Source organism: Euleptes europaea, chromosome 10 (assembly GCF_029931775.1).
Source record: "Euleptes europaea isolate rEulEur1 chromosome 10, rEulEur1.hap1, whole genome shotgun sequence".
In the NCBI taxonomy this organism is placed as follows: domain Eukaryota; kingdom Metazoa; phylum Chordata; class Lepidosauria; order Squamata; family Sphaerodactylidae; genus Euleptes; species Euleptes europaea.
In genome coordinates this window covers 52,879,460-52,906,472 of record NC_079321.1, presented here as the reverse complement: position 1 = coordinate 52,906,472, position 27,013 = coordinate 52,879,460, and the positions used below count along the sequence as shown (strand labels likewise).

The 27,013-nt window shown below is 42.9% G+C and overlaps 1 protein-coding gene across 2 annotated transcripts in view; it reads right to left on the bottom strand.

Moving 5' to 3' along the window:
• Positions 1 to 362: 362 nt before the first annotated feature.
• Positions 363 to 27,013, bottom strand: part of ORC3 (origin recognition complex subunit 3) — a 58,446-nt gene continuing 31,795 nt past the window's right edge. The window contains exons 10-20 of one of the 2 annotated variants that reach the window (XM_056856145.1): positions 26,608 to 26,741; positions 25,898 to 25,961; positions 16,310 to 16,426; positions 15,433 to 15,512; positions 12,773 to 12,906; positions 7,708 to 7,781; positions 6,471 to 6,568; positions 4,759 to 4,900; positions 2,004 to 2,120; positions 1,447 to 1,520; positions 363 to 517 (exon numbers count right to left, since the gene is read on the bottom strand). In XM_056856145.1, coding sequence (XP_056712123.1) covers positions 412 to 517; positions 1,447 to 1,520; positions 2,004 to 2,120; positions 4,759 to 4,900; positions 6,471 to 6,568; positions 7,708 to 7,781; positions 12,773 to 12,906; positions 15,433 to 15,512; positions 16,310 to 16,426; positions 25,898 to 25,961; positions 26,608 to 26,741 — 1,140 coding nt within the window. In that variant the 3' untranslated portion in view covers positions 363 to 411. The remainder of the gene's footprint in view (positions 518 to 1,446; positions 1,521 to 2,003; positions 2,121 to 4,758; positions 4,901 to 6,470; positions 6,569 to 7,707; positions 7,782 to 12,772; positions 12,907 to 15,432; positions 15,513 to 16,309; positions 16,427 to 25,897; positions 25,962 to 26,607; positions 26,742 to 27,013) is intronic. The other variant, XM_056856146.1, reaches the window with a different exon arrangement.

Genomic DNA, 27,013 nt, shown 5'->3' with positions numbered 1-27,013 from the left:
AGAATACAAAAAGAATGAGGGCAAAGGTTAGCAGCTATAAATCTCCCTCCTTTCTATGGCTACTTACAGCTAAGGAATACCACTAATGTGTTGTCTTCCCTTTTCCCAGTGAACATTGGCCTACAGCACACGAAGTCTTTATAAGCAACTTAGTATTGTTCAGATCAAGAAGTTCATGTGGGTATTAGAGGAAAGCAATAACACTGTCTGAGAATGTCAAAGACTTAAGTATCAACTAAGTTATTTCCCTGAAAACTCACTTTTGTGTGTTAACACAAAGAAACGAAAACCAGAAAGGTAGCGTGCATGTACTTTTACTGTCAATGTTAGTATTTCTACCATAGGAACATTGATACAATTGTCACGCCATCCAAAGTCTTGTGTTGAGACTTCCTCTCTGTAGAGCACATATCAGCAGCTTCCCCACGTCAGCCTTGCCACATGATCAGTTTTCTGCTTGGTTGGCTTTATGAATCCCAAGAACTCTAATTCCGAGACTGCTCTAATGAAACGAGCACTTGGGAGTGCTAGTCAAGGAAAGTACATTTTCCCCCACCAAAGAAAGAAATACACTGACTGAACATGTAGTATTTCCCGCCCCCCCCCCCAAGAGAGAGTGAATTCTGATAACCCACAGAAGTGCTGCTATTCATGTACAATAGAGGCAGCTATACAAAATATATTGTAGTATCCATATAATCAACCTGCAACATGTGATGTGGCTAGTACTCCAAACTGGGTGAAGAATTCTTGATCTGCTTGTAGTAACAGCTCCCCTTAAAAACACACACACTCCTAAATCATCTTGTTCAAGCATATTTCAGCACAAGTGATGAAATAATAGAATTTAAGCCCTATACTGAGAGCCAGTCTGACGTAGTGGTTAAGATGTCAGACTAGGATACGGGAAATGCAAGTTCACATCCCCACTCTGCCACTGAAACTTGCTGGGTGATCTTGGGCCAGTCACACACACTCAGCCTCAAACCTGGCAAGTATTTGGATGGGAGACCTCCAAGGAATACTAGGGGCACGAGGCGGAGGCAGGCAATGGCAAACTACCTCTGAAAGTCTCTTGCCTTGAAAACCCTGTGACTTGATGGGGGAAATCTAAAAAAAAATACAGATGGGGTTTTTTTAGTTTATCTTACTCTCTGGGACTTCTAGCACACCGAGCAGCAACTTCAAATATAATCCGTTTTGAAAGGAAGCATGAACTTTTATAGACCCAAGAACTCTGCATATGATATACCTCCTGCCAATTCAAAATGAAGATGAAACTGAGTTATTCCGGTTTATGGTCATCCCAGTTTTATTCCTTCAGAAGATTCTCTTAAGTGTTTTGCTAAATAGTATATTTAGTCAGGCACCAAGGACATTCCTGTTGGTTTGTAGCTAGTTGAGGGTTTCGGTTTATTTTTAAATCAAAAGAATCAAAAAGGATACTGGATAATTTCTTCCATCTGATCCTTGTCAGTGGAATTCTGATCTGCAGCAGCTGTTACAACTGTTGAAAAAGCCTGAAAAAACACTACAGTTAACTGCATTACAGGATCAGCATCTAGCAATATTTATATAAAACCCACTTGCTTTTGCATGTACTATGGATGCTATATATCCTATGAATAGTCCACTAGTGGGAGGCAGGCTAGTCCAGTTCCCTTCCTTCCAGAAGCCTCCCTGACAATGCCTTTTCATAGGGCTGCTAGTGGAAGAGGGAGGCACGGAGTTCCGCTCCTGCCAGCAGAACATCCATAAGATCCAACCTGTTGTGATAAGTTTATGGTTAGTGATTCTAAGCCTTTTAAAAATAACCTGGTTGGTTATCTACAAGGTTTAATTCAAGAAGAGTAATGACGCTAGTAAAAAGATACAAGTACTAGCTAAAAAGTTTATACGGATTTTGATTTACAAACCCAGAACAAAAAATAAGATTGCTGACAAATTCTACCAGCACTTGTCATTCAGCAAAGCAATGAGTCAAGAGATTCATGTTTACATACCTCTAACCAGTCAACAAGGTTAATTAACCTGCCGCACTCCAAATGAAGTTTGTATGCTATACAGATATCAGGAGCTGTGTTAGAAATGCATCCTGTATCACTTTCCAAGGCTTCATTCTGGCAAATAAATTCACAATGAGAAAACAGTTGAGTTTACATTTCATTTATATGCTAATGATGTCATCTCACCTCTGACATCACAGAAATAGGGCAGCAGATGGGCTGGAAATATATTTTCCAGAGATTTATGAACTGAAGCTCATGGTGGTAAGACCAGTCATTTCCTGCTACCTCTCACTGCCTCTCTTTGTGGAGTCCTGTTAGTTGACAAAGCAGGTCCTAGCCCTGTCTTGTCTGTTATTAGTCTGGCCAGCTATCCTATGATCATACATGTACCACACATACCTTCACAACCGGCAGCTACCATGTGAAATGTATCACCAGTCCTAACTTCCCAACAGAGAACTGAATCTTGCCTGTAAGGATGAGAGATGCGGCACACCGAGACCTGGTGCAGACACTACCCAAGTATGCATGTGGTCTGGGAAACATGCAGAGAACGTAGAGCAATGGGACCGAGGGGAAAAGACTTATTCTGGGCAATAAGGCAGCAGCCCACTCTGAGATGACGCTATGGGGAAGCTTTTCGTATAGCGGGGCCTTGAGCCAAGAGACCTGTTCTTGTCTTAGGTATAAGAAGGCTACAAGCTCTACAAGAGGTAGCAACATGCCCCTCGCCCAAACAATACAGACAGTCCTTATGTTCATCATTTTGAGCCATCTTAGTCCCACAGGACGAACACTTCTTAAACAGAGCCATATTCTGAAGTGCCTAAAAAAGAAAACTCTCAACACAGAAAAATGAGCAGCTCTCCATGCGTCCTCTCCACAGCGGCGAAGAAAGAACTGAGGGATGGCTGCTCCCGTCACGTGGTCATTTTGGCGGGAAGAGCCATTGACGGAGGGGGGAGGGAGAAGCTTTCCATGTAGAGTTCTCCACAGCTGGCTTGCGCATGCGCAGTTCCCATGTGGGACTGCAGAGACCATGACGATGAACTTACCATAATGTTAATCATGGGATGGTTCTGTGTTGCCTGAATTTATGTAGTTATAGCTACATATTTATCAAGAGGACTTTTATATTTGTTATATAATTCATGAAGAGAACAGACTGTACTGAACTCATGCTAAGAAAAATTACTTCTTTCCTTCAAATACAAACAGGGAACCACTGAGAGACCACTACTTTTAGATACCCAAAATGTCTGCCCAAAGATCATAAGGAATTCATCAGCTATGCAAGAGCTAGGAGTAGTTTTTTTCATCAAATATACTGAAAATTAAATTAAGCTTGTTTTCCCCATCTTTCTTGGGCCTGTATAAAATCAGATAACTGTGTAAGAAGATTGAACAAACAGACACACATTTTTCCCAAGCTCGCTTTTGTTGATTTATATTTTGCTGTTTGATTCAGTGCAATAAATATAATTAGATTGGCTGTGACAGTAAACTAGAATACCACCCTTCTTCTGCTAAAGTTTCTGGGACAACACAAAGAGAAACTCTTAAATAAAACTACCCAAGTGCCTCTCTTGCATACGGAAAACAATGAGAACACATGAAGCTGCCTTAAACTAAACCAGACCATGGATCCATCAAGATCAGTATCTCCACTCGCTAGCAGTGGCTCTTCAGGGCCTTGGTTGGAGGTCTTTCATATAATTTACTCCCTGATCTTTTTTTAAACTGGAGATTCCAGAAATTGAACCTGAGGCTTCCTGTATGCAAAGCAGTTATTCCAGCACTGAGCCACTGCCCCTCCCCAAACAGAATAGACGGAAGCAATGGACCATTCAGCATCTTATATAGCTGTAATGTTTCTTTATATCTAAAAAGACTGCCAATGGCAGGCTCTTAAGAGATTATAAGGCAAAGCACAGTTCTTGTACAATCAAAGTGATGGGAGTGACCATGGGACTGAATGATCCCAATTCTAAAATTAACCATGTTTTAATAACTCTTTTTTAACCTTGTGATTCGGCGAAGGAGGGCTGTTTGTTAGAGATTTGCCCCCTTGTTTCCTGGCTAAGATGCTGAGAGATAGCCAACCCCACCTACTCCAAGGCCTCTAATTGTCTTTAACAGGGAATTGCTCCTGGCCTTCCGCAAAACTGAACCAATCAAGAAGGCTCTAATGCACAGGCAATAGGGTTGCACTGCACAAAATGGTTTTACAAACTTACTTGCCTAAATGATTAAGGATTGTGGTCTATACAGCTGTGTTTAGCTTATTTTAAGTAGGATACTATTTATGTAAATTCTGTACTGCTTAATGTGTCATGTGAATACTTATGCTAAGCTTCAATTCTTTCTGGTGGTTCCCGATTTCTAAAATCCCAATGGATTAGTCACTGAATGAACCGTTTTTTGTGACTGCACTGTACTCCACGTATAATCCACCTGGAGTCCCTGTAAGAAAGGTGGACTATAAATAAATAAATAAGATTCTCAAGACCCAAACCTAACACGCACAGCTCCACGATGTTTACATCACTGTGAAACACATACACTCCATACCTTGTAATTGGCCTTCATCGACAGACAAAATACCATACTTAGCCACATTTCAAGCATTGAGATGCTGAGGAACCAAAAGGAGGAAGTCGATGAAGGGCAGCTTGGACAAATGTGGAAAACACACTGAAATGGGATCAAGGCAGGCCATCGGCATAGTCCCCAACTGTCTATTTCTCACCTTCAGGTAGAAATATGGATCATTGAGAGCAGTATGAACAGCAACACGTGGAGCAGCATTTAAATGCTCACGGAGGGTACTGGCCATGCTGAAGTACATCACCTCATACAAAGTCTGTATCTCTGGAGGTGCAAGATAACATCTGAAAAAGTAACATGGAAAGACATAGAAAGGGGTTGATGTTAACACCCACTACAATCAGAAACCTCAACAAATGACAAGTTTGCATATTTAGCATTGAGATTTAATTATCATGGAGCACCCTGCGTTGGATGTCTAAACGGAACGGGTTCTATCCAATGTTTCTCTACTACCAGAGAAGGGACACTTTGTCCAGTGGAGGAGGATGTCAAATAAGTATTTGCTACATGCCACTGGGTATCTCATTTTATAAAAAATGAGAAGCAACGAGATGACTGACTTTACTTTCCACATATATCCCATGTATATGTAGTCTTTTCAGATACTTTTAATGCTTCCTATGCATTTACAGCAAATATCCCTGTGTTTGTAAAAGTGTGGCATAATCCTCAACCTCGCCAAAATGTTACTAATTTGGCTACAGGGGTTTACCTCTTTCTTGCCCTATTTAACTTCCGCCATCTTCCCTGCCTTCCTTCCTTCTGTTTTACCTTTAAAAAACTTTCCTTATATCTCAGTCCCCCATGCCATGGCTATGCCGCTGGTGACCTTGGGGTGCGCCCTAGAGGAGATCCTATCTTGGGCATACTATCAGTAGATGTCTGGGATTCTACCAAGATTTCTTTGTTAGGAGAGCAGTCTTAGCTGCCGACCCACCATTTTGTTTTGGCAGGAAGAAAAATACTGAACGGGAAAGAGAAACAGCAGAGGTTTGAGAGGAGAGAGGGTGAAAACTGGCTCAGAGATGGGATTGGGAATGAAAGTAAGAATTTTAAGAAGGAACAAAGAAAGGTAGGTTTCCTAAATAAAGAAAAGAGATATTTGCAGCAGAGTGCTGCTTTGCTTCTGCTCTCCCTGTGCTAGGCAGGAAACAAACTGGGAAGTGGGTGATTCCAGCCCAGGAGACAGTAAATTGAAATTTGATCCTGCCTCTCTGAGTGACCAGTGTGGGGATCACCCAATGTTGCAAGATGCCCTCCTCCTCAGAGCGAGAATAAGCCACATTTAGGGCTAACTTCCAGGGATACCACAACTGCATTCCACAAAGCTGCTTTCCCATCACAACCAATACTGTCAGAATGTGTTACTTCCTTCTACTTCCTTTGAACTACTTTATGCCATCCTGCCCAACTGCTATTTGATATCATTCTCACTTCCTTGTGCTCTATGTTAAGTTCAGATTAAGAAAGCAAACGCTACCATTTCACAAGATTATCTTCTATCTCTTTGGAAGAGAGGGACAATTTTTCTGCAAAAATGGCTCACAGATGCAGCTTTTTACCTACAGTTTTCAATATAGCTGAACAACATTCTGTCTGAACCAGAGGGCTTATCTGTGCTAGCTGCAGCAAAGAATCCTGTAGCACCTGGAAGATTAACAGGTGTGTTGTGAAAGAAGCTTTCATGGACTGGAGTTGGGTCAGATGCTTGAGAGTTACATTCAGTTGGCGGATATGTTACACATACGCACACAAAGCCACAAACAGAAGAACCAAGGTTGGATGGAGTGGCATTTGAACTGATGTGCTACTCTGCATTTTACTTGCTTTGTGCCACTGCACAATGTTTACCTCACAAGACTGTCTATAAAGTCAGCAACTTCAAAACGCAGCATTTCAAACTTTGTTAGTTTCTTGAGTCTCCTCGATTCCTTCATCTCCAATAAAGTCTAAAAGAAGGAAACAGGCATTTCCAAGTTATTTTCTTTAGGAAATCTGCTGGCAATGCTATAATGAGGTTATCGGAGTCCCCCCCCCCCACAAATGAAAATGAAAGGACTTTTGTAACAGCTTTCACAGGCAACTAGTTAAAACAGAATTAGCTGTAATGACCAAAATGTATTCTACTCTTCCACTGGTAAGGCTGCTGTTTTACAACTATCACAGTGATTGTGGCAAAGGAAAGATATCCCACTTCATGATCTCTGAACATAAGAATGCCAGAGGACCCTTTTTGTGGTTTCTAAAACAATTTCTCACACAATTCTAGTACAACATTAGATAATATGTTAATCAGGGTATACAAGCAATTTTTTTTGGCAAATCTGATTTGCTCTGAATGCAACCCTGATTTGCAATTGGATTGGCTGAGGCAAAGAAACACCTCTTCTCCAATAGCCTTAGGAACTGTGCTTGCTGTCCATTACCGCTATCACTGCTGTACCTTTGTAGCCAGACTTGTATTAATATGAGATTTAATCAGAGGGCTGGATCCAAACTAAGCTTTTTACTAATGGGGGGGGGGGGGTCCATTAATCCCCACTTCCACCGAAGGCCCTTGGATTTGCCCTTAACGCAGTTCCTGGGGGGGGGGGGGTCCCCTTGCCCCCTCAGCAGTATTTCAGGAAGCTCAGTGAGCTGCAGTGGGATGAGAAAGGAAGAAAGATTCCATTCCACAAGTAAACTCCAATCAGCTTAACAGAACACATATCTTCACACAAAGATTAATTTCTATTTGCTTTGGGAGCTTGTGGCAAAAGGGATAGAGAGAGCAGGAAAAATTATCTGCGTCAAGCAAAACCCCAAATCTGCACTCAGAATGACTTAAATGGTGCCGTTATCCAGTTTTGCATAACCTTGCATGTGGACGTTCAGAGAATCTAGAATATGCTGAAAACAAAAGGCTTGGTAAAAAACCAACTAAATCACTGGCTGTGGGGAAGGGGCTCTCTGTACTGTGCCAGGTTGGGCCTTCAAGAATAAACTGCTCATAGTGAGACATCTCTTCCCAGCTGGTTTGGTTCCCAAACTGCCTTTTCATATGCTCAGTCATCTAACCACACAATGACTGATTTTAAACTGGCCTGACCTTTTGGAGACGATAGAGGTCTGTCTTCTTCTGAATTTCTTTTAGTGATGACACAGTCTCATCTTGAGCATCTGCTGCTGCCACAATGAAAATAACAGTCAGGTTCAATTACAAAAATCCTGGGAGTACTGTTAGCAGCCGCTGCTGATTCACAGTGTGTTTGGCAGGCAACATACATTGTAGCACCCAAACAATACTGGCAAGGATCCAAACCTGTTACTGCATGAGTGGAAGTGCACACAAGGTTTAGGCCGGGGAACGCCACAAATTTGCCCATCCCACCTTCCTGCTGCAGCGCCCTGTGCTGAACCCCATACTGTTCCCAGAGGTTCCCTGACCCTCAGGAGTGGTTTTCCAAGGGTGTGCACCACCTGTCCATGCAAGTGCCCCTTTCCTCCTATTAGCATAGCAAAGCAAATGAGTGCTTCACCGAAGTCCCTCAGATATGCTAGGAAGCATCTTGTGCAATCAGAACAACATTATCTTTCCAGTTCAGCATTCCTGTTTCATTCATCTACGTGGTTTATGTTTTTGTAAGCACGGTACCTTGAGGTGACCAGCATCAGCAAGAAATTTATTAGAAACAGCAATTTAGCCAGAGGCCATTATGTTACATGAAGAACGCAAATTAAAAATGCAGCACATTAAATATATTTTACAGCTCAATCAAAACTGCAAGTAATGATTTCAAGGCTGAAACATCTGAGGAAGTGAATTCTAATTTCATTAAGCAGTTGTTGATATATATACTAAACCTGATGCACATGAGCCCAACCTTGTCGGAACCCGTTCCAAACAAAATAGTCAAGCCCTGTATATTCTGCATTTTGTTGCAAGTGGGAATCAACAGCATATCTTATTGCAAAGATCCATGTTTTCCATTTCCAGAAACAGGAATAAGATCTAAAAATTTTATCACTGGTGTTTAACAGGCATCATATGGGGGGCTATCCAAGCACTGCTAGTTTGCCATGTGTGAACGCTGACCTAAAATGCAGACTCTACACCAAAGACACACGGGAATCAGCCTAGACACCTCAAAATTTATGCTTGCTCAGTTCTAGATGCATCATTTTGAAAAGGTACCAATATTCTTCCTAAGTACACAAAAATGTATGATCCCAAAGTTAACCTGTATTTGATTGTTTTGGTCACCATAAGTCAGCTAAGATGGTTTGTCTTGGGGTCCCAACTTGACTTTATTCATTCTGACTGCTGTGAGTGCATAAGTTTGCAGAAATGCATGGATTTGTTTATATTAACAACTTCAGTGTGTTGAGGATGCATACTGCAGATTTCTCTGTGAGACAGCCTTGGGGCAATCCCAAGGTCTTTTGATGTTGCTTGTGTCCTACATCTATTTAGAGAGGTTCTGCTTATCTTCCCCTCATATAGATGGGTTATCTCATTTGTAAAAATGGGGTTCACTTCCAATTTGTTAGCCATTATGGCGTAGAGGGCCAGATGCGAAGCAGCACAAATGTAGCTCATGTCTGAGCTGTAAGCAATCTGTATAGATCTAGTTAAAACAATGTGTTGTAAATTATATCCTGCCTTATCTTATAGGCAGTGCTGTAAGCACCTTCTTTTCATATTGTAATCTTAAACTGTCTGCCTCGGGATGAAGTACACCACTTTTTAAAAGTCTTATAACTTGCCAAAAAAGGGGTGGTGACAGCCATGTTGCTGTAAGTCCACCCACAAATGATCTTTTTAGTAAAATAAAACCAACCACACAGCCAACTGTTTGTACAGTTTTGTGATTATTTATGAATTACTTCTCTAAGGCTGAAATTTGGTAAACCTTCAGGACTGGATGTTGCAGAGGGCATGCATATGGACGATCGTGACACAGTTCTTTCCCACACTCCCTTTTTTCCCTGCTCTCCTCTAAGACCTCAGAAATGCTGATTTAGGCAGGCACAGGACTCATGTGGCACAAGAGGATACTGCAAGGGGGGAATCAGGTGAAAACATTACTCTGATCCACCATTATCCCTACCAGATCATTACCCATGCGGGATCAGACTAATGGCCCATCTAGTCAAGCATTCAGTTTCCAGCAATGGCCAGTCAGATGTCACAGGGCCCACAGATGCCAGTGCCTCATCCTGCTGACTGCTACCCAGCATCGGACAATCAGAGGCATGGAATTCACTTTTTCTAAAAATTGCCGCTGCCCACACCGAGTAAACATTTTCATCAAGATGTCCACCACAACTCTAAGGGTTGGTCTTTTTTTTTTGTCTGTTATGCCTGCTCAGACTCATCGCCAGAGATGTGAAATGAAGACATTTTGCCTCAATATACATTTGCTCATACTGAATTTCATCTGATGATTTCTCTTCAGCAAGGTTAATCATTCTAGCATTTAACAATTCTAACAAGTTGTCTGCAAATTTATCCATGGCAGATATTAAGCTAGCTAGTCTGTAGTTTCCTGGATACCCCTGGGGTCCTTTTTAAATAAACAGTGTAATGTTAACTTCAATCTTTTGGCAAGGAGGTTAAGATTAATGACAAATTACACATATTTTTAAAAGATCGGCAATTTCCTTTTTTTAGTTAAGTACTCTTAAGTATATACTATCAGGACCCGATGATTTGTTCACTTATTTGTCAATCAGCCTAGAATGTCTTCTTTGGACACCTCTATTTGACTCAGTCTTTCATATACCCTGCCTGCGAAATTTGTTTCAGAACAGTTATCCGCCCAACAGATAGGACAGACGCAAAGAATTTGTTCAGTTTATCCATAATATACAGACGACTTCAGTAATGCTCTCCCATCACACCATATGTGAACCAGCGTGGTGCAGTGGTTAAGAGCAGCAGACTCTAATCTGGAGAAACGGGTTTGTTTCCCCACTCGTACATATGCAGCCTACTGACAAGGTTGCCCCTCATCTACCTCTCCCACTCCAGGACAAAATCCAGCCTCCTGGTTTACCATGGAGCTGGGTCACCTCAAGAGAGCCCAAAGATGTCTTTGAACTATGCTGGCAGAAAACTTGTACTGATTCTGACAGATCATGCTGTAGAGCCTACTGGAAGACCTATAAAGCACTGGTGACAGCCACAAAGAATGTTACTTCTCTGCTATCGGTGCATCAGTTAGTTCAAGACCTCCCCAATTGTTTTAAGGTAAGTTGACATCTGCTTACTCCTAAATCTGAGCCCTTTATTATCTCAGGAATTAGTTGTGATACTTTTGCAGAGTTTTTTGGTGATAAAATATCATGAATATGCTGTGATCTGGAAGCCAGTTGTAACACAGGTCAGACAGAAGAAATATCGTACATATAATCTGGTCTATTTATGGACCATTTTGACCCAGTTTCCACAATGAAGGTTAGCAGGATCCTGGGATCTGTTAAGGCCATTACTTGTGCCCTGGATCACTGCCTACTGCCCATCTAAAATCATGCAAGGACCACATCAATGAGCCCCTGGTGTTTATCATATATCAATAACTAATTCAGGGCACCTTCCTGAACCACTCAAAGAGGCAGTTTTCTGTTCACAACTTAAAAAACCAACCTCACAAAAGAATGATGTGGCCAATTATTGCCTGGTCTCTAATCTGCCCTTTCTAGGCAAAGTGATTGAGAGAGCAGATCTACTTCTTGTTTTCTTCGATAACTCATCTGTTCTTAATTCATTTCAGTCTGTCTTCAGGCTGAGCTTTGGGTCAGAGATGGCCCTGGTAGCTTTAGTTGATGACCTCTGTCTGAATGCAGACCAAGGCCATGCTTCTTTATTGCTCTTACTGGATTTATCTGCAGACTCTGATACAGTGGACCATGCCATTTTGTGAAGGCATTTGGAGGAAGCAGTAAGTATCAGAGGATGTGCTTTGGACTCCTTCAAATAATTTATCATGGATTGTACTCAAAGGTTAGGACCAGTTACCAGTGCAGGACATATCCTGTGGGGTTCTACAGAGTGCAATCCTATCCCACATGCTATTCAATCTAGTATTCAAATGGCTAAGAGTGAAAAATGGAAGCTAAATAATGACAAGACAGAGGTAATGGTGGTTGGGAAGGCAAAGATCTTCAAGAAATTGTGCTTCCCACCTTTGATGGGGTTCAGCTGATTTTTGCTGACTCTGGTTAAGAACCTAGGGAGTCACTGGATCCAACATTATTCCTGGAGAAGAAAGTTAATGCAGCTGCAAAAATGCTTTCTTTCAATTCAGGTTAGCCTGGAAGATGGCCCCCTATCTTGACTTGGCTGATCTGGCCACCTGTATCCACACCATGGTGACATTAAGACTAGATTACTACATAGGTCTCCATTTAAAGTCAACTCGGAGACTCCAGTTAGTGAAGAATACTGCAGTTCAGCTATTATCAGGAGTTACATGGAACATGCACATTACTCCCAATCTACATTCACTCCACTGGCTGCCTATCTGTTACCGGATTTAATTCAAGGCACTGGCTACCGCATACAAAGTCCTTCATGGCCTTGGACCCTCATATCTGCAAGACCGCCTCTCTTCCTATGCTCTGCCATTATAGCTTTGCTCTTTGAGAAGAGTCATCTGCAAGCACCACCCTAAAAATGGGCAAGCACACATTGTTGGTTGTGGCCCCGGCCTTATGAAATGACCTGCCTAAGGTCAGGAAGGCTCTCACTCTCCTGCCATTCTATGAACTATGCAAAACTAAATTATTCAGGAGGACATTCTTACACAGGTAATAGGGCTTTACTATAACAGAACAGTTCAGAAAGATGCTTTAAAGAAGGGAAATGTTTCCTTTTGAAAGTTTCAAGAGACTCCTTAAAAAGGGAAAGGTTCTATACCTGTCCTTTTGTGTGCCATACCACAACATAGTTCATTCTTTAACACTACCTAGGTCCCTCTTGCTATTCTAAGTCCAAGAATCTTAAGTAACCCAGATAATTACAAAAATCTAATATTTTCCTCATATTATTTACTTCTTCTCAAAAAGGCAGTTCCTATAAAAGTTCCTAAAAAAGAGGATATTTTCCAAGTTGATCAATCTTTTCTCTATGGATGTCTGAAGTTGTAACAAGCTTGCATATTGCAAAGTACCTTCAAGATTCTTAAATTGACCCAGGTATTCTTCTAGTTTCTCTGTACAGCTTGCAAGGCATTTTGCAGAAGAGGATGTAATAATCTCCACACATTTTTTAAGAATGGCCACCAGCTCATCCTTAGCCAGCATCCTGGGTGGGGGGAACGAAACCAACATTACATAATTCATTATAAAAACAAAAAAAAGGGACTACTGAAGTGCTAAGCAGGATAAATTCTGTATTGTACTGTTTACACTAGAACAGTGGTTCTCAACCTGGGGGTCGGGACCCCCAAGGGGGTCGCGAAGTGTTTTCTGGGGGGTCGCCGCCACTGTCCTGGGACAGCCCCCATCCCGGGCTGTCCAGGACTAACCCAGACGCCCTGTAACCCTGATCCGTCCGCGAGGGCAGGGAAGACCCCAAGCAGAGAGGTGAGGAACTGGCCGACCGACAGCCAGAAGGAGCCGGGCTGCAGAGATGCGGCGGCATGCCGCCGCACATCAGCTGTAGCCCCGCTGCCCAGCTGAGATGCGGGTAGGCCAGCCCTGGGCACGGTCGCACCTGTGCCGGGCGGATGATGCGGCAGGATGTGTGGGAGGCCGAGGAAGCTCCCCTGGCTCGGCCAGTTCAGGTCTCAGAGGAGAAGAGGGCGGTCCCCCTTGAGGCCGCTACAGCCACGTTGTTTTTACTTTTAGCCATGCTCGGGTGGGGCGGGAGCTTCAGCCTGGAATCCAAGTGCGCATGTCTGTAGTGTGGCTTCGCTTTTCTGCCCTGAGTCATCAGTTCCGCTCTGCCCTGAGTCATCAGTTCCGCTCTGGCAAGGCCAAGGGGGAGAGAGTCAAGGTGCATGCGCAGTTCGGGATTTCCCCCTCGAGCGCGCAGGTTCGGTGAGGCGCAGAAGGAGCGGTGACTGGCGGAGGGGAGAAAAAGGCGCGAAAAGTCCGATTGGGATAAGCGGCCCTCGGCTCTTTCCTGGCCCTTCGCTCTCGTGAGGTGATTAAATGGAGCTCCGCTTTGAGGGATAACTGCAGTTCTGTGCACAAGCAGTGTCCCAGTCACAAGAGAGGGGGTTTCCTCGCGAGGGCCCGGCCTCCTTGGAAGAGTTTTTGGGGAGAGAGGGGAGGACAAGGAACGCAGTGCATGCTCAGAGGCACTCTTTCCTCCATGCCAGGAAAGGTTGCCACGCCACACAGTCACAGCCGCTGCGCAACAGGTGGTAGTACCGTTTGCTTGTTTGTTTTAAACTTTAAAATTTAAAGTAATTATATATATGGATACCCGGGACTGCCAAAAAAACAAATGTGTTTTCTTTATCCTATTGTAAATGTCATTTATGCAGATTTATGCAAATGTGACGAGGGTCGCAGGTTAATTGGCAATTGTAAAAGGGGGTCGCGACTCGAAAAAGGTTGAGAACCACTGCACTAGAACAATATTCTATTTAACTACAACTTCAAGTCATCCTCTTCCATAAAAAATAATGCACATTCTAATCTGGGACAAAGCTCGTTTATAACTACCTGCAGAATACATTTGACATGCATGTACAGATTCACTTCATGCTGCACCTGTGTCCATTTCAATTTTTCACTACTCAATTTCTTTCAGATCACCAAAATGTAACAAATGACAAAGGGAGCTTTAAAAAAATCGTAATAATATTTTTTCACTTTTATCTAGGAACTTTATCCATTAATGAAAATTGCATGAAGAAGTAAAAGAACACACACACATATACACCACAGATACCTGGTCTAAACTTCCAGAATTGAGCCTGTCTTTCCCATGATGCTGTTACCTTTAAAGGTACCCTGTGTTAGGCAAAGCTGATGCCTACATTTTATTTATTTACAATATCTATACCTTGCTTTTCTGTCCCCATCAGGGTCACCAAATCAGCAAAAAGATGAAAAACATACATTGAAAAACATCTAAAAATCCATTAAAACCAAACAAAAATACATCATTAAAACCAAAGCCAAAAATATGTCAAACAATTACTAGGGCTAGCTAGATGCAAGTGTGAATGCTGGCTGGAATCCCTTCATTCCTTAATCTTTACCAGCTTTGGTGATCTTTCAAGTCCTGTTAAACCCTCAGTCTCTCCTATCCCTTGTTATTCCTCATCCCCTGTTTCAATAACCCTCAGCCTGTTACCCTTTAGTTCCTGTAATCCTTTTCATCCCTCAAACCCTACATACTAACTCTGTGAAAGGAACATACCACAGGGAGTGTGTGCAAGCCTGTGGCCTTCTAAGTTAGTAAGGAAAGACAGTGATCTCAACCATTTAGGCTATTAATGGCATGTATCTCTAAATGATCAAAACTCAACTCAACCAAAAGGTGAGATCTAGAGAGGAAAGCCTTATACACACACACACACACACACACAATAGTGAAAGCCAGTGTGGTGTATCATATACAAAGCCAAACTAGACTGGATTTTGGGTGCATAAAAAAACCATTTGGTCCTATTTTCCTGCTAGTCACCCTTCCTTAACGAACACAACTCTTAATTTAAAAACATGTTAGTTTTTACCCACAAGAAATAATGTAGTCAGTTACCAAAAAGAAAAAAGACCCGTCCCTGTTTGGCAACATTCTTAAAAGCTACAAATTCTTTTTGAGAAGAAGACAGAGGCATTTTACACAAGGAGAAAATGGAAAGAAGGCTACCTCACCAGCTGAATGGCTGACTCGTAGTCTTCTGTCTCCCACACTTTCCTCTCCAAACATGCACAATGCAGCTCTCTAATCTGTCAAGGAAAGCAAATGCCTTACAATTAATAAACAGATTATGCTTCACGATTATTCTTGGACTTCTTCCCTGAAGGACTGGGTGCCTTCAGCGCTGCCTGCAGACAGCCATTTGGGGGGAAGTGGGGGAGAACAGCAGCTTAGATTCCACAACTTAGGGCAGTGCATCAACGCAGAAGAGCCAGAACCTAAACAGTAGTAGCTTAATACGGTCAAAATTAAATACCATTTAATTTTAGAAAGATTTTAAAAAACTTAGTGCCTGTCAGGTATCCCAATGCCTTCGTGTTTGGTGACCAAAACACGAGAAGGCTGGAGCAGATTGTTTCTCATAAAGCAATTAAGTAGAATACTTCTTGCAGGTTTCTTCCCCCCCCCCCCCCTTATATCTTCATGAGTAAATAAGCACATGAAGACTTTTTACCCAAGAAGTTTCAGAGAAGGGCTTTGAATATCGTGAGGGGAGGGAAAAGGAATACCACAGATCCTCCCAGTTCTGGGTAAGAACACACATACATACACCATTTATAAAAAAACAGGTGAAGGCGATTATTTGCAGCCTAAGAGCCAGTTTCTAAGAGAAGCCAAATATAATGTTAATAAGCAAAAGTTATAAAGATAAGTTGATGCACATTATATACTGGGTGATAAAAGCATTAGAACATGGAGGGCAAAAATAAATTTGATGTAATAGTAATTGACACAGGTGCAAACACAGTGAAGCAGCAGTGTCATGACCACAAGCACAACTAAAAATAGTTGAGGTGTGAAAATATGAAACACGAGAGACACATACCTGTTTGCCTAAAGGGTACTTCGGAAGAGAAGATGTGAAAGCATGAAGACACCGTAAGATAGGGAAGTAATTCTCATGGTAAGTGTGCAGGTTTTGCAGCAGCGCTTGTGTTTCTTCCTAAAATGACAACAATATTGCTAGGAATATTCTCTGCAGCAATGCCAAGGATTTCTCTCTCTTCCTTTTTTTTTTTTTTTTAAAGGTCCTTGTCCTCAACAGAAAAAATGTTGAACATTTGTCAGTAGCATAATACTAAAGGGAAAATAATCAACTTTATGAACTCAAGTTTCATGATTTTGATCCTTGATTTTGATTAGAGACTACCAGTCTGGGAGCCTCCCAAGGTTTGGCTTTCAGCAACGGACACATAAAATGTTATGCTTTGAAGGACAAAAACTCTGTGGCATAGAAGGCATCTACGGCATCCTCGTCCTGTGTCTCTCTTTATGTGGCAGACCAGAAATTCTTAAAGAACATGAGTGAAGTTGCCAACAGGTGTGGAAAAAAATGTCCTGTCAGTCAATTTGACAACAGGCATGATGGGATGTTATTTACCTCCATGCCATGAAAATCTTTTAACTGCTCATTTTCACACATTAAACTTCTATTAAAGGGACAGGACATTTTTTTCCAGGGCAGCTGGCAACCCTAAGCATGAGCAAACCATGTTCCTATTGATTTGTACATAAAATCTATCAAATACATGGAACGTAATATCTATAAATTAGCTGTGATCCATCCATTTGCTCAGGGTAGCAAAGATGAACAATTTGCCCAGCTGGACTACTTAATATTTCAGCAAAGCCATTACAGAAAGGCAATGTTCATGATTAAAAGTAAAAAGTCAGAGGGACGGCCATGTTAGTTTCCTGCAGCTGAACATAAGGTACCATAAGGCTTATTTTGGAAAAGCATATTTGTTTCTAGCTCCTTTTTCTTCTTTTAGAAATTAAAGAAGCGTTTTCATCTAAATTGTAAGTACTCTGAACTGGCTTCAATAACTGTGGAAAATGGCAGCCTAGTTTATCACTGCTAAAAAAAAGTTAAGTTATGCAACATGCTTAAGTTCCCATGATGCTCAAGAACACACAAGTGCTGGTTTGGATCAAACTCACTGTGATCCCTTTATCAGAAATTTAAATCTTATTTACCAATCAACTATTTTCAATGCAATGGGTTTTATTAAACATCTAAGAAGCACTGAACAGTACCATGTAGATATTTGTTAAATTAAGCAGAGGGTATTATCACTTAACTCTTCTATAAAGAACACTATGGGAAGGATCTAGGACCTCCAAGCACAGCTCTGTTCATACAATGGGTTCTCCTTCCTTCCTTCCTTCCTTCCTTCCTTCCTTCCTTCCTTCCTTCCTTCCTTCCTTCCTTCCTTCCTGATGCATCTTCTCTGTCTGTATGCTCATTGAAAAAAATATCCTGAGGACCAGAAGACCCACCAGAATGACCATGTGTGTGGTACGGTGTTCTCCATCTGCAGTGGGGAATTAGGGGAAGGCTGACTCCGCCCTCCACCCCCCAAGTCTTCTGGTCCTGGAAAGTGGTCTCTGAGTCTTGCACTATAGCTCGGATCCAAAGGTCTCTTTGGCCAGTAGAAGGCACTTCTACAAGTGCACCAAGGCTCTTCTGTCCCCTTTCCAACTGCTGTCCCCAGCCCCCTCCCCCAAAAGCTGCTCCTGAGAATCAAGGCATTCTCTGGAGCACCAAGTGACACAGTATGAGATTGTACAAGAGGGCACCCTTGGAACCAAGCCACTGGTTAAATAAACTGTAAAGGAAAAAGGAGAGATAAATAACCCTACTATGGCAAAACCCTGGGCAGCTGTATATTTTAGAACAGGCCCACCCCTGTTCCAGCATGGGACTGACGTATGATCAAGTCCTTTCCTTAAGGATGGTATGGAAAGAAAGCCACCGATGTACACTCACAGAATTTGTTCAGCGCTGTCAAGTTACTGTAAACCTTAAAAGAGTTTTTGTGATGGTGGCTTAAGGAGATATTCTTTTCACATACACAGAGATATAAAGACTTCCCTTTTTTCCCACCTGGGGACAGTGGAGTGCAGGATTTGGGTTTGCAGGAGGATAGAAGTACAGAGGTCATTCAGAAGTATATAGGTATAAGTCCCTTGGGACAGATGGTGTCCACCCAAGAGCATTTAAAGTACTAGCTGGGGGGTTGGCAGAACCATTATCCATTATCTTCAAGGATTTTTGGAGGAGGGGTGATGTACCAGATGACTGGAGAGGGTGAATGTTGTCTCGATTTTTTAAAAGGGGAGGGAAGATGATTTGGGGAACTACAGGCCAGTTAGTTTAACCTCTGTCCCAGAGAAAACCTTGGGGCAGCTTTTAAAAGGGCTCATTTTAAGGCATCTAGAGGATAACCTGCTGATAAGAAGTCTGCATGAATTTGTCTCTAATAGGTCATGTCAGGCTAATCTCACTTCCTTTTTTGATTGGGTGACAGGTTTGGTAATCATGGGATATCGTATATTTGAATTTTACTAAGGCATTTGATGTTTTGATTGGGAAGTTAGAGGGCTGTGGATTAGATTTTAGGATGGTAAGTGTATAAGGAATTGGTTGAACAATTGCACCCAAAGAATGGTAGCTATTGGCTCCTTGTCTGATTAGAGCAGCCCACTGACACCTTTTCTGGTGCCTGCCAGTAGTTTCTTTAGGAAGTGGGTGGGGCCAGGTAGGGCTTTTGCCCAGCAAGGCTTCTGATTGGCGGTGCAGATTTTTACAAGTGTTGCTTTGGCAGCAGCTGCCACCACAGCACAAGAATCTACACTGTGTTACTGAGGTTAAGCTGTGGCAATCATTTTGTGGCTCCCCCTTCTATGGCAGCCATTTTGTTGCTGTGCTCAGCATGCCGTGTCAGAATTTCAAATGTGCCCACAAGCTCAGGAAAGCAAAAGGCTGGGATGGGGGGCAACATGAGGCAGACTGCTCAGTTAGCCAGAACACAGAGAAGGCAAAGAGGGGCAGGATCTCATGCGTGGAAGTTTAGCAGTTTTGGAAAACTAAGAACTACTGAATTAATTCTGAACAGGGCAATTTTGCCCTGTTGCCCCTCATCACTGCAGCCAGGTTGTGTTTCTGTTTATGTATGTAGATCCCAAGACCTCTAGCATCAGCTTTTCAGGCATTTCAAGACGGCTGGCAGAAGGGAGCGAACAGGAAGGATCCAGAGCTGTGAGCGGACTTTCACTTCGCTGGATCCAACCCAGAACCACACTGCAATCTCTTCCCTCAATAAATTCTAGCACCCTGAGTTAGACAATACATAAAGGAAGTCATCCTAATCTTGTGAAAGATTTAATAGCCATTGTGCTGTTCTGATCAATTCTGGGACAATAAGCAAAAGGTGGGAAGAGAGGCTTAAGTTTAAGAATATCTAAAAGAAATGCCATTCCAAATGGCTCCAGATTTTGCAGCAATCCTGAAAAACCTTCAAACTTGCACTGAGAATTCATGTTGAATTATTCTAAAAACTAACTGGGCTAAAATGCATGGTCTTATGTGAATGAAGGCAAAATCAATTCTATTTGATTTCATTTCTAGTACAGCTCTTTGTAAGAGACATCTAAATAATCTATTTAGATTTATCAGTGGAGTAAGCAGCAGATAAACATGTTATATTAGCCACTTCATTTGTTTTCTAGATCATAAATGAAATATATTTTCTCCTTACTAAAATGTGCCTCAGAGTTATACATGGAACAATGAAAAAGAACGTGCACAGACATTAAACCCTTAATGTCCTTCTGCCTACCAGAGAGCACAGACTACATAAATCTTTGGCAGAGACTGAACCCTGTTAGTGCTATAGCAAAATGTCTAGGAAACACTCCTTGTAACTCATTGTGAAGAGGCTAGCCTTCAGAAGGCAGTAAATTGATTTCATTCTAGCAGAACTATCTAATCTGAGGTTATGTCCACCTACCACACAAATTTTACTTTGGATACCTTCACCCCTTGCAGATTTCAAAAGGACATCTACTTGTTATGTCAGTTCCTCTAAATTTTGTGGATACATCTGACAGACAATTTTGTGCTTTGGTCTTCCATTTGATACTGCTAGGCTATTTTTGACAGGTTTTTGTATTACGCTCCACTGTTATTACTACACCGAAATAAAATGTTCCAATTCCCGGTGAACCAAGATTTAATTCAATTTTATGATCGCTTTATCTAAGAAATGATTGAAGCAACGCAGCACTGAATCATCAGAGCTTTTACCCACTATTGTTCGCTGTTCTCCTGTCTCTTGGAAGATTAATGCTTTCCAGCACATCAAGATGAACTCAAGTCTCTGTGGACTTTAGAAGGCTGATCTTTCAAGAATAATCCTTCACTTTTCAGACAGAAGAATAGCATTTTAATGCATACTGGATTTAAGCCTTTTTGGACATTCTAAATAATTTGGGGAGTTTTCCCCCCACACACTGGCTTTACAAATTCCCATTTGTTCCACGGAAAGGCATACAAATGGAAATGCTCAATTAGAAAATAAACTTGCAAATATGGCTGCGCTTTCTCCACCTTCAGCAGCCAGTTAATTCATGCTTTGCTCTTTACTTTGCTATCATACATTTTTTAAAATCGTATCATCAGCAACTAAGTCTGCAACTATATGCTTACTTGGGAGTAAGTGTAGCTCAATTTAGTGGGATTGACTCTGGCGCAAAATGCATAGGATTCAGATGCAAGCGCACAATCCTAAACGTGTTCGACCAAATCTCAGTGAATTTGGTAGTACCACAGTACTACCACTTACTTTTGTTGGCAAGAATCTAAGTATGTTCGGTCCAATCTATCAAGGGAAACAAACCCCTACCAGGAATTTTCAGAAGTTAGTTATATGCTGCATTAGGCACTGCAGCTGTTTTCTCGATTGGAATTTTAAATAATTTCATCAGTATCAGCAGCTCGCATTGTGATTATGCCCCTCTTGCCTGTATATGTTTCTTGTTCTCACTTGTTTTTGCCTCTAGTGCCACCACTGTCACCCCCTCCTATACACACTCATTCCTTCCTCTGTCTTTCACTGAGATATCAAGCATGCACCTTTCCAAAACAAAGACTTCCTTCACTTAAGCTTTGTTATCAAAAACACACATTTCAGACCTTTTTCAATCGCTCCTACTTTTTTTAGCTTTCAAGTGCACAAACTGGGAGTGATCCAAAGAGATCCTAGACGAGAGGAAGGTGTCTGATATCAGCTGATCCTTCCCCTCCATTTACAGGCGTCTGGGCTGGCTTGAATGCTGTTGTGGAGGATTCCCATAACTTTCAGAAACAGCTTTTCAAGGGTTGCAGCCCAGAGGAAGAAGCAACAAAACCCGATTTTGCAAGCAGAACCCATTACCTTGGAACCAAACATAACCTTGAGCAAGCAGAAGAAAAAGGTGAATGTGATTTTCATTTTATGCTCCCTCTCGCTGCAACACCCACCCCCTTTCCCCCTGCCATTCCAACGTTTCCTGGAACCCTCAGGGGCGGTGGGGAGGAGGGGCCAGGGTAGGAAAGGCAAGTTCTTCATGCATGGCTAGTTCTTAATTATCAGCATACCAGAGAAAACAAAGGAGAAACAGTCCTTCTGGCTCTCTATGCCTTACTGCCTTTTCAGACTATTTATTTAAAACATTTATTAGCTGCCTTTCTTCCATACAGAGCTCAAGACAGCTTACAATAAAGACAAAATACATTAAAAAACAAAATTTAAAGCCACTGTTTAGGACTACTTGAAAATTAAGCAAATGAGGTCCTAAATAAAGCAATTTTCATCACCCACCTAAAGATCAAAAGGGGGACAGGCACACCTCCCTGGGGAGACTGTTCCATAAGTGTGGGGCTGCCAACTGAGAAGCCCCTTTCTCATGTACCCACCAAATAAGCTCCTTTGATTGATGGGACAGTCAGGAGAGCCTCTCCCTGTGATCTTAATTCCCAGAAAGGAGCATATGGAAGAAGATGGTTCTTCAGACACTCCAGTCCCAAGTCATGTAGGGCTTTAAAAGGTCAAAGACAACACCTTGACTTGAGCTAGGGAGCGGATTGGTAGTCAGTGTAATTGCTGTAGTATTAGGGGCACATGGTCCTGATAGTTGGCCCCAACCAGCAATCTAGCCACAACAATCTAGCGGCAGTTTCCAAACACTCTTCAAGGATAACCCCAAGTAGAACACATTGCAATAGTCCAGTCTAGACTACCGTATATACCCGTGTATAAGCCGACCCGCGTATAAGCCGAGGTGCCTAATTTCTCCCCAAAAATGGGGAAAAATTAGGCACCCGCGTATAAGCCGAGGGTCGGCTTATAACCCCTCCCCCCCCTCCAGCAGGCTTACCTTATCCAGAGGCAGGAGGTGGCGGCAGGGGGCCCCCAGTGGCCCGGGAGGCCCCGCAGGCCGCTCCTAGGCCGCTCCAGGCCTGGCGAAGGCTGTGGCGCCCCCCCCCCCCGTGGCCCAGGAGGCCTTCCCAGGCCAGTCCTGGCCGGGGGAGCCGCGCACGCCTGGCGGGAGCGGCGGCGCGCCCCTGCAGCGGCTGCAGGAGGCCCTCCGAGGCCGGTGCCGGCTAGGAGGAGCCGGGCGCGCCCGGCAGCGATCGCGCCCGGCCCTGCAAAGGCCCTCCCAGGCCGGTGCCGGCCAGGAGGAGCCGGGCGCGCCCGGCAACGATCGCGCCCGGCCCTGCAAAGGCCCTCCCAGGCCGGTGCCGGCTAGGAGGAGCCGGGCGCGCCCCTGCAGCGGCTGCAGGAGGCCCTCCGAGGCCGGTGCCGGCCAGGAGGAGCCGGGCGCGCCCGGCAGCGATCGCGCCCGGCCCTGCAGGAGGCCCTCCGAGGCCGGTGCCGGCCTGGAGGAGCCGGGCGCGCCCGGCAGCGATCGCGCCTGGCAGCGATCGCGCCTGGCCCTGCAGGAGGCCCTCCCAGGGCGCTCCTCGCCGGGGGAAGCCGCGCTGGCCTGGCGGCGATGGCGGCGGAGGTAAGTTCCCCCCTCCCTCCTCCCCTACCCTACCGTATTGAACCGCGTATAAGCCGAGGCCGACTTTTTCAGCCCTTTTTTGAGGCTGAAAAACTTGGCTTATACGCGCGTATATACGGTACTCATCCAATGGAACAAACCATGTTTTAATAATATCTCTGGATACCTTCTATTTTGATGAAGTTTTTCCAGGTGGCACAGGCAGAATTCAAAATATAAGTGATTTGTACAAAAGAAGTTTAATTAATTTCTCCCATACTTTTGGAACAGATTTAAAAGTTTTCCACAGTTATTATGTTCTAATTCCTAAGCAACTTCAATTGGTTAAAATCCCATTAACAGGAATACCTGGTTCAAGGACTACTTTTAGACAGCTCTTCCAGCGCAATAACATTAACTGTATTTACATCCTGTCCTACCTCACATGAATGCACAGTGATATACCTGGGTGAGATATCCCATTTTATCCTCAAACAACTAAGCTGACGGAATGCCCCTGGCCCAATCAAGCTTCAAAACTGAGTAGGGATCTGAACCCAGGTCTCTCCAGTCCCAGTCTAATAGTATCTCGTATACTACACGGCTCTAGTGCAAGAAAACTGCTACTTGTGCAAGATGCTCTTCCACGGCTGCATGACACAAAATAATCACAGGATCCAATCCTTCGGTATTTCTCTTCATTAGAAATTTTTTAGCAAATAAATTAATTTCTTACTCTAAGAAACCAGAAAAATATTTGTAAGAAAGCAAACTATATAGCAAAAATAAATAAAAATAATAATCATGTAATAGGTTCACAGTTCAGAAAATTCATAGTTCATCAGTATTCTAATTAGAAGTAGCCCCTAAAGGACAACTCAGTGTTCTAACAAAAATTCTGCTACAAAGGTTCCAAGAGTCTGTTTGGGGAATATTCTTCTCTCTCAAGTAAGATGCAGGCCCTATGGATACCTGTTCCTCCTTTTCCTCATGCGGAAGATAACAAAGGATCCCATGTGCAATGAGGGAAATGGAGATAACATATACCCCCATCTCAGTCTTTGGAGAAACATTAGCCAAACACCCGTTAAGTGCAGTTAATCACTGTATTTTCTTTCCATACAGCAGAAAATTCCTACCTTGTTAATTGTCTCTGAAGCTGTTATATTTACCGTATATACTCGTGTATAAGCCGAGTTTTTCAGCCCAAAAAAAGGGCTGAGAAACCCCAACTCAGCTTACACATGGGTCAATACGGTACTTAGAAGGGAGGGGGAAACTTACCACCGCCACCGCCTGCCCGCACGCCTGTCAGATAGAGCTTCTGACAGCTCCGTCCCCAAACAAGATGGTTTCCCCGCAAACAAGGAGTTCTCCATGCACTCCTCCCCCCCTCCCCCCGTTTTGCACATGAGCTCCGGCCAGGGATTTACAATTGTATTGGGACCAGCCCATGTAAATCTCCGATCTGATATCGGGTCCCACGCACAAAGCCGAGAGCTCGGCCATCTCCTCCATTGATTGCTCACAATTGTTTCTGTTTCAGTTTTACTTAAGTTGTTACCGGCAGGAAACGACTACATTGTCTCTTTGTTCCTATAACCCTATTGTATCAGCCATACTCCCCGTCATGTATTCCAGCCTTGCTTGTCTCTTTACTGAAATCACTGACTTTCGGAATAAATCCTTGAATCGCTGCTCTATCTGGATTTGAGTTTTATTGCCTGAAAAGCCATGCATTTGCTGAAGCCTGACAGCGCCTTCTCTGCGGCCTGGGAGCGGCTGCGGGGCCTCCTGCGCGCAGGGAGGGGGCCGCCGCCTGCCCGCGTGCCTTGCCTGCAGGCCAGGAGTGGCCTGCGGGGCCTGCTGCACGCAGGGAGGGGGCCGCCGCCGCCTGCCTGCGCGCCTGGAGCCCGGTCAGGTAAGCCTGCGGGGGGGGGGGTGCATTTTCCCCTCGGCTTATACACAGGTGCCTATGTGAAACATTTTAAATCCTACTCTGGGGTTTCAGACAGGGATTATTTCATGGGGGAAAAAACACTAGCAAGTTTGTTTTTGCGGTGTTATTCTTAAAAAACCCTCCAACATGGAATATTTACCCCAAAACTGTGGTGAAATAGTCAGATAATATCTTTTTTATACACGCAGATTCAGGTGTAAACGATCTGAGTCATATACAGAGCATTAACGTGGTAAGATAAACAATTTTTAAGCCTGTACGCAAATGTCTCACACAAATACCTATGCACTTACATTTTGAATTCTAGGTTTTGGCTAACATTATTAAATGTAACACAGAACTACTATGTAGTGTGTTAGAATGATGCAGCAGGACCTAGGAGACCCAAGTTCAAATCTCCACCTGCTATGAAAGTTAATGGGTGACCTTGGGACTTTCAATCTCTCTCAGCCTAACTTACCTCATAGGGATATCCTTGTGAAGATAAAATGGAAGAGGGGAGAACCATGTACGTACGCCACACTGAATATTTTGGAGAAAAAGCAGGATAAAAATGTACTGAATAATTCTGTAACTAGAGATAATCTTTATATTTCAGTGTCATGTAATCTGGAAGACACATCTTATATTTTTTAAATAAGTTACCTTTAAACTTGCATCATCTGTCAGCAGAACTGTCTGCTTCTTTGATGTCTGGCTTTCTACAAACCTGAACAAAGAGGGGAGGAATGAATTTTCAAATGTAGAACAGTACAACATTGTTTTAAACCATAAATTGCCTCAAAAATCAGTTGACTATGATATTTTGAATCACTGGGAATCTTTATGCTTATGTACTAGGTATGCTGCATTTCAAATTGATTTCTCTACTTGTTCCATGGGTATTTTTTGGTTAAGCAGGACATTATATTTTCTAAGTTGGATTAATATCTACATTTTGTACTCCAGATAAAAACATTTAAGGTACACAACGTTACATTTGCTTATTTTGCATAGCTTATAACATTAGATTTCTGCAAAATAATTTGAGGAAGGTCTGGAAATTCAGACAGGGAAAAAGGAAACTCCATTCACAGAACAGATCATTAGTGCTTTCCACTTCTCGTTGCAGTGCTCTGTACCTACTGAAAAGCTACTTGGGAGTATGTGGGATCCCCAAGAAATGGCAGGGAGAGTGGAGCTGAAGAGGAGAAACCACTGAGATCAAGGTGCTCCCTCCCCCAATATGCAAGTGGCTGACATGCCAGGGGAAGGGGAGGTAACACAGCAGCTTATTCAACTACAGTTCATACATGGCCATATACATAGTTGAATGTCAAGAGAATTTCATGCATGAAATAATTTTCTTCTTTTACCTTCTAAAAGATGGCAATCTTCGAATGTTTTCACACTGACCATGAGACAAAAATGTTACTCTCTTCCTAGATTCTTGGATATCACAGCACAGCACACTGAGTGGTTGGGAATAATAATGCTCCAAAAGAGACAGCTGCAAAAGACAAGGGTATGGAAGTGTATATAATGGCCTTTAAAATCTCCAAGGCCTCATTTTGAAAACAAGCCAAATATCATTAAGACAGTCTTAAAATGAATCCATTACACTGAATTACAACTAAGCTAAAACCATGCAGTTTAATGTTTAATATGGCTGTGAACCAGGTTGCAGAATCATATGCTTCCTCTATAAATAATAAAAAAGCAATGTAATATGTTATTCACTATAGTCAGCCAACCTTTTTTCATTCCCTTTCTTCCCTCACG